Source organism: Aegilops tauschii, chromosome 5 (assembly GCF_002575655.3).
Source record: "Aegilops tauschii subsp. strangulata cultivar AL8/78 chromosome 5, Aet v6.0, whole genome shotgun sequence".
NCBI lineage: Eukaryota > Viridiplantae > Streptophyta > Magnoliopsida > Poales > Poaceae > Aegilops > Aegilops tauschii.
Window position 1 is genome coordinate 513,206,451 of NC_053039.3, and position 11,036 is coordinate 513,217,486.

At 46.0% G+C, this 11,036-nt stretch overlaps 1 protein-coding gene and 1 non-coding gene across 2 annotated transcripts; one reads left to right on the top strand and one right to left on the bottom strand.

Annotated features, from left to right (window-relative positions):
* Window positions 1-513: 513 nt before the first annotated feature.
* LOC109765464 (U3 small nucleolar RNA-associated protein 18 homolog) lies at window positions 514-2,708 on the bottom strand. The gene is made up of 2 exons (XM_020324246.4): window positions 2,487-2,708; window positions 514-2,342 (listed from the first exon to the last, which is right to left on the bottom strand). The coding sequence occupies exon 2, from the start codon at window positions 2,327-2,329 to the stop codon at window positions 677-679; it is 1,653 nt and encodes a 550-aa protein (XP_020179835.1). The 5' UTR covers window positions 2,330-2,342; window positions 2,487-2,708; the 3' UTR covers window positions 514-676.
* Window positions 2,709-2,769: 61 nt separating this feature from the next.
* Window positions 2,770-9,583, top strand: LOC109765463 (uncharacterized). Its single transcript, XR_005758182.3, has 7 exons — window positions 2,770-3,054; window positions 3,939-4,225; window positions 5,431-5,527; window positions 5,617-5,712; window positions 6,141-6,388; window positions 6,467-6,544; window positions 6,629-9,583. It is a non-coding gene; the product is annotated as an uncharacterized protein (transcript).
* Window positions 9,584-11,036: the final 1,453 nt, after the last annotated feature.

Consider the following 11,036-nt stretch of genomic DNA (forward strand, 5'->3'; position numbering starts at 1 on the left):
CAAGTGAACCTAACAAAAAATGCTTTAGCTAATGTAAGTGCATACTGGCATGGTTCAACCTGGGCAAGGGTTTGAACTCCGAGACAGAGAATAGGACACCCACCTCACCCAGCCACTGCAGGGCCAAATCCCTGCTCGTAGCAAGGCACTGAAACTTAGTTGAATGATTGGTTGACAAAATTAGTTACACGATAGCCATTTATATAGGCAACTGACTTGATCCATAAGCCGGAACATAGTACGAACTCTTTAGAAAACCATAACTCTATCTTCCTAACTTAATAGGAATTTTCCTAGCCTAAAAGGCCTGGGTGTATCCAACACAATTACCTACATTAACACTCTTTCTACCGCTAAGCATGTGTTAGCCTATGACTACACAAATCTGCAGTTGTGCACACATAAGGCTGCTATCGAAGATTTAGGCTGAGCCCAAACTGTTCACACTGCTTGTTTGCTACATCACTGCTGGGCACAGGGCAGACTACTTATATGCAGTTTCAACAGAGAAAATTTCAATTATCAAGGCCCCTGAGTTATTGCATTGAGCATTAAAATATCTGTGACAGCAGCACTCACAAGGCAATAAGAGGGTTTAAGAATCACGTTACAGATAACATCACAGGTTTTCTCTGAAAGCAGAAAAATACAGTGTCAAAACTGGACCGCAAGAGCCCTAGGCATTCTGATAGTGGTGCAGCTTGTACAGCAAAACCTTTCCGCCGGCATGTCCGACCGAGAGGAACCCGCTGCCTGGGCTGAAGTCCAGGCACCTCGGGTACTGGAGGCTGAACCGAGGCCCCGGCCAGTTCTGGTACACGGTGAAGGACGGGACGTGCACGAGCCTCATCCCGTTCCTGTCCTTCCTCGAGCTTATCGCCAGGATCTGGGCGTCGTGGTTGAACTTCATCTGGCCCATCTCAGTCGTGAGGTTCTCGATCGTCTTCAGTGGCTTCCTCTTCCCGCCGAGGAACTCGTCCCTCTTGTACACATTCACGATGCCGCTGCTGGAGCCTGTGGCAAAGTAAGAGCTGTCCTGGGAGGTGCAGAGGGAAAGGCCTGATAGGGAGCCCTCGTCAACAGCCTTGTGCATACACTTCCTTGTTCTGAGATCCCAGTGGTAAACATGGCCGTCCCCACCGCTGCTCAGTAGCTGGTTCCCACCATCGGCAAAGGCCAGCGAACGCACGTTACCATTCATCTTGAGGGTTCCAATGAGCTGCTTTGTTTTGGAAGATATCAGGAGAATGTACCCCTCGTTACCGATAAACGCAATGGTTCTCGAATCAGGTGATATCTCAAAGCTCTCCAGGCTTTTCTCCTCACGCCCAGTCAAGGGTCCAATCTTACTAACAGCAGCTTTCACCAGATCAAATGAGTAGAAGAACTTCCTCCTGCCGGAAAGGATCACCTCAGAGCCGTCAGGTAAAAAGGCTGCCTTCTGAATTGGACAGTCCTCGACAAATATGCTCTGGATCTTGGGGTTTCTCTTGCCGTCAATCTGGAAAAACCTCAGATGCTTGTCCAGGCCTGCAACAAGCATCAGCTGACCATTCCTGTGAAACTGCACTGAATTGATAGGACCACTGGAAGGATCCTGAGCATTCGCATCAACAAGCCTTGAGTAGTCCAGCATGCCAGGCAGGAGCTTAGCAGTGCCCTTGACAACAAGCTCATCGTTGTTCCGAAGCATATTATCGACTCCACCTTCTTCCTCATCGGAGTCGCCATCACGGAGAGGAGCCTTACGGTCCATATCCGCCCAGCCAGTGAAGGGGTTCAGCTTGGCGTGGTGACCGCGCAGCCTAGCCTCATACTCCTTGCCTGAGATCACGCGCTCATCAGCCTCCTTCCTCAGCTTCCTCAGCCTCGCAACCTTGAGGATGTCCACCTCGGTGCTATCCTCCTCCTCATCCACCCAGGCGGGCTTCCTCCCCTTATCAACCACCTCATCCTCACTGCCCAGGTCCTCCTCATAAACAGGCAGGTCGTCGCCGGCAGACCGGTCCACGAAGAACAAGGGAGCATCACCCTGGCCACGGGCCGGCACGGCAGCCCCAGCCTCGGTGCCGAACTCCAGCGGGGTGTAGATGTTGCCGAACAGGGAGCTCTCCAGCCGCCTCATCTCATCGGCCTCCTGGCCCTGCCTGGCCTGCAGCGCCTTCTTCTTCCTCCTCCGCTCCTTCCTGCGATCCTCCGGCCTGGGCTTCTTCCCGGCCTCTGCATCCGAGGCGACGGGGGAGCCCATGGTCTCTTCATCGCTGCTGCTGCTGTCGTCCTTCTCCAGGCGGCGCTTCGGGAGCGCGTTCTGCGATATCAGGCTCGTCATGGCGCGGGGAATCCTGCGGAGCACACCGGCGGATTAGACGGTGCTACCAATCCCAGCCACAAATGCGCAGTTTTGAACCAGGGGCGGATCCGCGAGCTGTGAAGGCCAGCGGGATTGGACAAATCGCTGGAAGAAAACAGGATAGCGAGCTTCGTACCTCGGAAGGAAGACCGCGGACGGGGTGGCGACGGCGGCGGCGCGGGAGAGGCCGTGGTGATTGGGGAGGGGAGTGGGGGGTTGGGGTGTCGACGGTGACGGCGGCGGCGGTACAGCGGGGGGTTTGGAGAGATTTTAGGGCTATCGATTGCGACCTGGCAGGCCGCTTGCCCAGATTCGGCCACAAACAAGCCCGCCACCTGCGAACGCAGCCCAGCCCATCAGGGAGTCCCTGAGGCCCTCCCACCTGAATAAATAAGCACTAGTATCCTAAAAAAAAAATTTAAGCACTGCCCCAGAAAGAAAAGCCCTGATCCCAGAAAAAAAAAGAGAAGGAACTGTCACCTTGCGCTCTCACCGCCTCGCCCAGCGCCGCCGCCCGCCCGCCGCCTCTTTCGCCGGCCACCGCGTCGAGCCCGCCCTCCGCCGCCCGTGCCTGCCTCCACCGCGCCCTTTCCCGAACCTTCACCGGCGTTGCCCAACCTCCGCCGAGCCCCTTCGCCCTGCCCTAGCCCTTCCCGAATCCGGACGACTGACGGCGGCGCTCCGGCTCGCCGCTGGGAGATATGGTGAGCCCCCTATCTTCTGTTGCTTCTCATCAGGCTTCTCCTCGCCAATTTAGGGCCGCGCGTCGGAGGACGGGGGGAGTTGCGTCGTTATATGATCCAATGCCCAAGTGCTAGATCGCATTTCATCATATTCCCCAGATAATAATCCCGTCAAGATCATCGTTCCTTTTGCAATTGTACTGTTGTTTCGTTGTTATGTGCAAATTGTCTGTTGGAAGCTGGAACCTTGGAGTATTTTGGGCATGTTTTCTCCACTGACCTCTTGTAGATTGTAGTACTGCACTTGTTTAGGATGTGATTGGTTCGTTTTTATAAGACAGTAAAGTTAGCACTAGGGTTTCAATGTACAAAAGACAGGCCTTTCTTGCTATGGATTGGTTTCCCTTTCAGTTGGGTATGTTTCCCTGAAACCGGGGATTTTAGCCCAGTTTGTTCCTTTGTAAGGTTTGTTTACATGGCTTGTATACGGGCATGGAGCACCATGAGTAAAGCAGATAATTCCCTGACCTCCCTTTGCTCTGGTTGACGGGGTTAGTACCCCGTTCTTGTCTAGCGCAGCTACAACAACCTTTGAATCCAATCTGCTTGGGCGAAATCCGGAAGAACATTGCAAGGAGTTACATTGTTATTATTATCAATGACCAGGAACTCTGCTAGTATTTACAAATGTTCTCTGTAATTCAATGGGTGGTTGTGCCATGATCATGACTGTTCTTTTTTTTGCACTCGCAAATTCTTGAAAGGTTTATTGAGAATGCCTCTAGGAACATCAGAGAGGTAGATTGAGAATGACCTTAGATTTGCATCTTTCAGATCTCTAAAATATTGTCAAGTCTTGCCGCTGTATCATTGTTTTCACTTCTCATTTGAATCCCATTTTACAGGGTTTACGTACCAGACGGCCGACTGTTGCAGTGCGTAGTGGTGACGAAGAAGACTTTGACAATGATGGTGATGATGATTACAGTGACCAAAACGATTATGATTATATCTGCAAATATGACGCCAGCCACAATCATGGTAGTGGTGATGACAAGAGCAGTGATGATTACAGCTGCACCGATGATGATAGCAACGATGATGGTGATGATATTGACAACGATGGTGGTGGTGGTGGGGATGCTACTGATAATTTATGTGCAATATGTGACAATGGAGGGAAATTGCTATGGTAAGTTGTGCTTCCTAATCAGTCGTTGACCGCAAACACTACTGATTTGATGGGTGGATCATTTTGTGATTTCTCTTTTTTTCTGTAAAAGAATTGAATTTGCAAACATCACCAATATATTCAAATATTTCAAATACAACATTGAGTAATTTTTGTAATGCCATAACTTCCGTCCATGTTTCAGACAAAAATTAATATTGTTTTGTATTTGAAAGAACGTGAATGTAGAACCTTGGAAGCCAAATTTGGGAATTTCTTAAAAAAACAATTTAAAGCTTTCGATTTGTCTTAGTCAAGTGGCATTAATTAATAATTAGTGTTAGTTTTTCAACTAACCCAAGATGGAGAGAGGAGTGTTAGTCAACCGGGAGAGGGGGGGGGGGGGGAGTAACATTGTTTTATTTGTCTAGTTCAAAAGTCTTGAAGACATGTCATTCAATTGGGCTATGCATATGGGATGATTGTGGCACTTCGTCCAAAATAAGTAATACTGTAGGGAGTGAGTGAGCTAGAGATTCATAGGACAACATTTCATGTGGACGCAAAGGAAGTGTTATGTATACTGATCTCTGAGATGTCATGTTAAAGACACTAGAAGATATCATTCTGTTGGTGATTGTAAATGTAAATTGCTCTACTATTTTCCTTGAAGAAAACTGGCCACTGCTAGCTTGAGGGCTATCAATTTCTATTTGCTGACATTTCACAATAGATCATATACCTACTCTCATGGTTTAGCCTTCATTCTTTGCTTTGATCATCTGATGATTTCAAGAACAACCTCTGTGCTATGGTATCTTTGGAGCAATTTGTGTTTCATGGCGGTTACTACTGTCGTAACCAACTGTAACCAACTTCCCAGATGTCCTGGTAGTGGTAGGTACCGCATTTGTAATACCAGCCTTTTTTTAAACTTGTTTTGGAAAGTATTTCAAAAGAATTCAAAAACTAATGTTGCTTGCATGGTTGGGGGAGGTTTAAAACTTGAGATTAACATGAAAGAGAAAGGAAAAGAAAAAAAAGGTCTTCTTACTGGAATTCAACCTGCTGTGTTTTGGGGATTTGCCAAAAATCCAGCAAATTGAACAAATAAGACATTTTCCAGTATTCACGGAGAATCCATTTCGGGCCAGTTATAAACTTCTGGCACATAGGTAGATTTATTATTGAGTTAATAATTTGATCCTGTCTTCTATTTTATGTAGCTGTGAAGGACAATGTAAAAGGTCCTTCCATCCCAGAGAAAAAGATGGAAGGGAATCTACTTGTGAAACTCTTGGTTTAACTTCTGCACAACTACAGGTAGTTACAAAGTTCTCACTGACTGGTCCAGCAGTGTTATAATTTTCCTGGCTCAAATTTGTGATTTTTTTTGTTTTGCATATTTACAGGAAATTGATCATTATCTATGCAAGAACTGTGAATATAAGCAACACCAATGTTTCAGTTGTGGAGATCTTGAGCCATCTGATGGGCCAAATGCTAAGGTAACTTGTTGTATCTTTCTTGCAAGAATGTGGCATGTGGTTTGTTGAGATCACGGTGGCCTTTCTAGTTTTGCGGTTCTCATTCAATGATAATTCTTCACTTCCTCCAATGAGTATGCTTGTTGCTGATTTCCCGTTTATGTAGCACCTTTCATGCATCATCATACTCTAAACTTGCTTGTGTTCATCCTGTGTCTTACCAAGTGAAACATTTAAATCCAGTTCCTTGATGTCTTCATTCACATTTATTTTGAATTGTGGGCAACTGAGGCCTGTTGATATTTCGTGCATGTGATTGATGCTCGTGGCTATGATCCTCGAGTATCTTTAGATATGATTCGAAGTGCCCTCTAACCATCTCTGTCCCTTCTTAATATTAATACCTTCGTGATTCTAGTTCTTTTGTTTTAAAGTGTGCATTCATTTAGGTGTTCCAATGCTACAAAGCATCTTGTGGGCACTTCTACCACCCCAGTTGTATTGCCAAATTACTTGAGCCTGATGATACTGATGGAGCTTGCGAATTGGAGCGGAGGATTGCTGCTGGGATGTCATTTACATGTCCTGCACATTGGTGCTCAGAATGTAGAACGATGGAAGACAGTACTCAACCAGAACTTTGGCTTGCGGCTTGCAGACGCTGTCCAGTGTCATATCACAAAATATGTTTCCCAAGGTATTCTGTTATCCAGATATAGTTGCTTTTAGCTTATGTGATTGTCTCGTTCTCATTACATTTATTGGTTTACCACAGAAGCATTTCCTTTGAGAGAAAGCGTGGCACAAGTGTACGCGCTTGGCACCTGGGTGATAGAATTATCATTTACTGTGGGTATGTTAGTTCTTACTCGTTTGTTTCCCAAAGTTTCTCTGTACTTCCTTCTCAGAGCAACTAACTTCTGTTGAAATCTTGCAGAAGCCATAAACTAGAAGCTGAGCTTGGAGCACCTAGCAGAGACCATATAAAGTTACCATCTAGTACAGAAATGGATACTGTTGGAACACATTGCATTGACCAAATAAAGTCAACTCCCGTTCAAAAAATTTATAGAACAAGAAATCTTGCTAAGAAGAAAACAGAAGTGACTGGTAAAAGGAAAATGAACACTGATCAAGGTTCAACAGGAACTGCGGAGCTGTCAAAAAAGGTATGTCGAGAAGAAGCCGACCAGATAAAGTTAATTCCCGTTCCAAAAATTTATAGGACAAGAAATCTTGCTAAGAAAACAAAAGTGACTGGTAAAAGGAATATGAACACCAATCAAGGTTCAACAGGAACTGCGGAGCTGTCAAACAAGGTATGTCGAGAAGAAGCCGACCAGATCCAAACAGTAGATATGAATAACTTAAGGGAAGATAAGATTCCAAAAGGGAGAGGTGTCCTCGAGAAAGAGACCATCCGTTTAAATCAAGCACACAATGACGAGCTAGAAAAGCTTATTGTGGAGGAACAGGCTGAAGAGGATGAAAGCAACACCAAATCTGGAGAAGAGAGAGAAACTCGTAGGAGAGAAAATACATATGGGGAAAAGGAGAAGACTCCTGTAAACAACAGTAATAAATTTGGATTACCTGACGGGCGGTTTAGCTCCGGATCTGATGGTGACCGAGAAGTTGATGGTAGCCATGCCTGCCAGCAGGAGCTGAAGAGTCCTCACTGCAATGATAATAACAAAGCAACAGGAATTGATACTTCAAGTGAAAAATCAGGAAAGAGACAGAGACAGGAGGAACAGGCAACTGATGGCAACATGTTGGACTTGGAAAGGAACAATAAGAAGTTTCACATGGAAACTGGAAGAGATGCTCATCAAAGTCCTCAGCGTCTTCATAATCACAAAAAAACAGATGCTCGTCAAAGTTCTGATTCCTCATCAAAAAATCATCCTCTGGGTAATGATGATCAGAGATCTTCAATGACTTCCGAATACAAATCCAGAGAGGGAAGAGGATCAAGTAGAGAAGAGTGGAGAAATAATATGAGAGAAAATTCTTATAGGGGAGGGTCACCCTCGAGGAGAAGAAATTCTCAAAATAGATCAAGGAGACATTCTCCGGAAGGGCGAAGGACGGAGTATCGTAACAGTCATCATAGAAGCAACAACCAACACAGATATGAGCAACATCGACACGATGATTATTTCAAATGTCGTGATGATTATTCCAAACGCCGTGATGTTGATACTGGTGGAAGGAGGTCGAGTCGTCGTGAGGATCATTCTAGTGATGGTGGTAGGAGGAGGTCGAGTCATCGTGAGGATCATTCCAGTAATGGTGGTAGGAGGAGGTCGAGCCATCGTGAGGATCATTCCAGTGATGGTGGTAGGAGGAGGTCGAGTCATCGTGAGGATCATTCCAGTGATGGTGGTAGGAGGAGGTCGAGCCATCGTGAGGATCATTCCAGTGATGGTGGTAGGAGGAGGTCGAGCCATCGTGAGGATCATTCCAGTGATGGTGATAGGAGGAGGTCGAGTCATCGTGAGGATCATTCCAGTGATGGTGATATTGGTGGAAGGAGGTTGAGTCCCCAGCAGTCAGCACTTCCTTCTGGTAATTTTGGTACTGGTCTCAGTCCCCCTTCACATCCGACCACTGAATATGGTGCTAGCAGAAGGCATGGTTCCCCTCCATATCAGAGATCTAAACATGCTGCTAGTGGAAGCCGTGGCCCCTATATGAACCCACGAGGATCAGGCCCTGCAGACTACGAAATGGAAAGGAGAAGTGTTCCCCTTCACCACGATGTGCCCAATGTCGAGGAGTACACTGGTCGACCACTGAATATGGTGCTAGCAGAAGGCATTGCTCCCGTTAATGCGTACTCTCTCCGTGGCCCCTATATGAACCCACGAGGATCAGGCCCTGCAGACTACGAAATAGAAAGGAGAAGTGTTCCCCTTCACCACGATGTGCCCAATGTCGAGGAGTACACCGGTCAACCACTGAATATGGTGCTACCAGAAGGCATTGCTCCTGTTAATACGTACTCTCTCCGAGGGGAATCTCCTGGTGCATATGGTCCTGGAACAGATGCCGGCATGTGCGAAGAAACCACATTCCGTGGTGGGCGTTTCGCTGATCATGGAGTGAGGTCAGATTATCCACGAAGCAGCAGCATGAATGCAGAGGATAGGGCTTTTGCTGCAGGGTCCGTTACGGATAGGTATGTCCCGCGCCTCGACCGAACGAACCACCCAGTTAGGGTTGATGGTTATCTGCCGGATTATCCCGTATGGTAGGTTGCTGCTGTTGTGATACTCGTGTTGCCAATCCCAGTCAGCCTATGAAAAACCCTGCAGGAAACCAACAGTTAAACCTCAATTAGCCGCGAAGCGAATCGGATATGTCAAACCTTAGTTTGTCAGAGTGGTTGGACGGTAACCTTCAACCCAAGGTGGTGCCAGCGTACCTTAACGAGTGTGTTTGATGTTGGCCTCGGATCTTGCTACTTGTCGATTAACAGAAATGATCTGCTTAGTTTGCGGTTCTTTTGCTGGAGTGTGCTTGTTTTATAATCTGGTGTGGAAACTTGCCTATAATCTGGTGTGGAAACTTACCCACAGAAGTAAGCAGAAGTGGTTCAGACAGAAGCGGGCCGAGCAAATGGAAGTGCTGTGTAATCCAGTGAATGCCAGTCTTTGGTGTCTTTTTCTATGGCTCCAAATTTGTATGTGGTAATCTGCAGTTGTTCCAAATTTGTTGTACTCCAGACTCGAAGGTTTCTTCATTTATGCTAGACTTGTAGTGACCCTCACTGAGGGCCATGTGTTGATGTTTGTAAAAAAGATGTGAATGGTCGAATCGTTGGTACCTCTTTTATCAGGATGCTAACTCAAAATTTGATGCGATGAAGAACAAGTTTTGTCGATCATTTGAGGTGTCGAGGGCATGTATGTAGTTTTGTCTCGTAGAATTCTTATATGAAGATTGAGCTTTGTGTCGAACTAAATATCTCACGCTGCTTTGTTAGAGCGATCGTGGCTTTTTACCGGAATACTCTTCCCACTAGTACTTGATGAAATGATCTTAAGAGTATTTTGTACGGCTATAAAGTACGTAAACCCTTGAATTTGAAGTTGCTTGGCGTTCGAATCCAGTCCAACAAGACACTTCTCGGACCCAGGAAGTGGAACTGCGCTGTTTGCATGCTCGTAACACTAGGTAAATCCAGCTATGGAATATAGATTAACTACCATTTGAAGGTTTTTCACCATTTTGTTATGAAATACAGTACATAGAGTACATAGATAAACACTCGCTAAATTCTCAATCTAAGTTAAGAATGTACATCCTACATGTTTCATAGCCCGTATTATGCATTGCTTCAATATTTTGATGACGACATAAGTGTATATTCTCACTCGGTCATATCAGTCGCTCTGTATCAATCACAATGTATGAAAAATAACATTTTAGAACTTGGTTTGGAGAAGGTGGCGTCACTTGATACAAATATATTTGGGACACAACCGATACCAAAATATCAACCGGTACCTCGATAGCACCAGACAGTATTTAGAGAAAAAAACGGAAATACTATATCCATACTGATATTATTTTTAGGCAATATCCATACTGATAGGTATATATGTGAATTAGCTTCTGTGATCCAGGTGGGTTAGGAACCGTTGCTACAAAGTTTGGGCCACTCCACCTCTCAACGAGTAACATGTTTGGTGCAAAAAAGCGCTTTCGCTTTGAGCTTTACTGGACAAAGCTGGAGGGCTTCGAAGACGCTGTCAGAGAGGCTTGGGTTTGCAATAATGAGATCTTCGATCCGTTCAAAAGGCTGGATGCGTTGTTCAGGAACACGACATCCTACCTGCAAGCTTGGGGGCAGAGAAAGACCGGGAACATCAAAATGCTCATGAAAATTGCAAATTGGCTGATTGCGAGATTTGATAGAGCTCAGGAGGTGAGACACATATCTCAGTTGGAAACGTGGCTGCGCAGAACTTTGAAGCTCTCATTGCTTGGATTAGCGTACCATAGACAGGCAAAGATCCCGGATCCGTTGGCTTAGAGATGGCGACGCCAACACTAAGCTGTTCCAGGCCATTGCTAACGGGAGACGGTCCAAGAATTTCATCCCCTGCATCAAGAGGGGAGATGAAATCATCACTGATCAAGCCATTAAAGAGGAAGTTTTCTCCGAGGCCTTCGAAAACTTGCTAGGAAAGGATGAAGCCCGTGATAATGCGCTTGATCTTGAGTACCTTCAGACTTGAGTGCAATCTTGATGAGCTTGAGCTTATGTTCACAGAAGAGGAAGTATGGAAAGTGATCAAAGAGATCCTCGCGGATAGAGCCCCAGGCCCTGACGG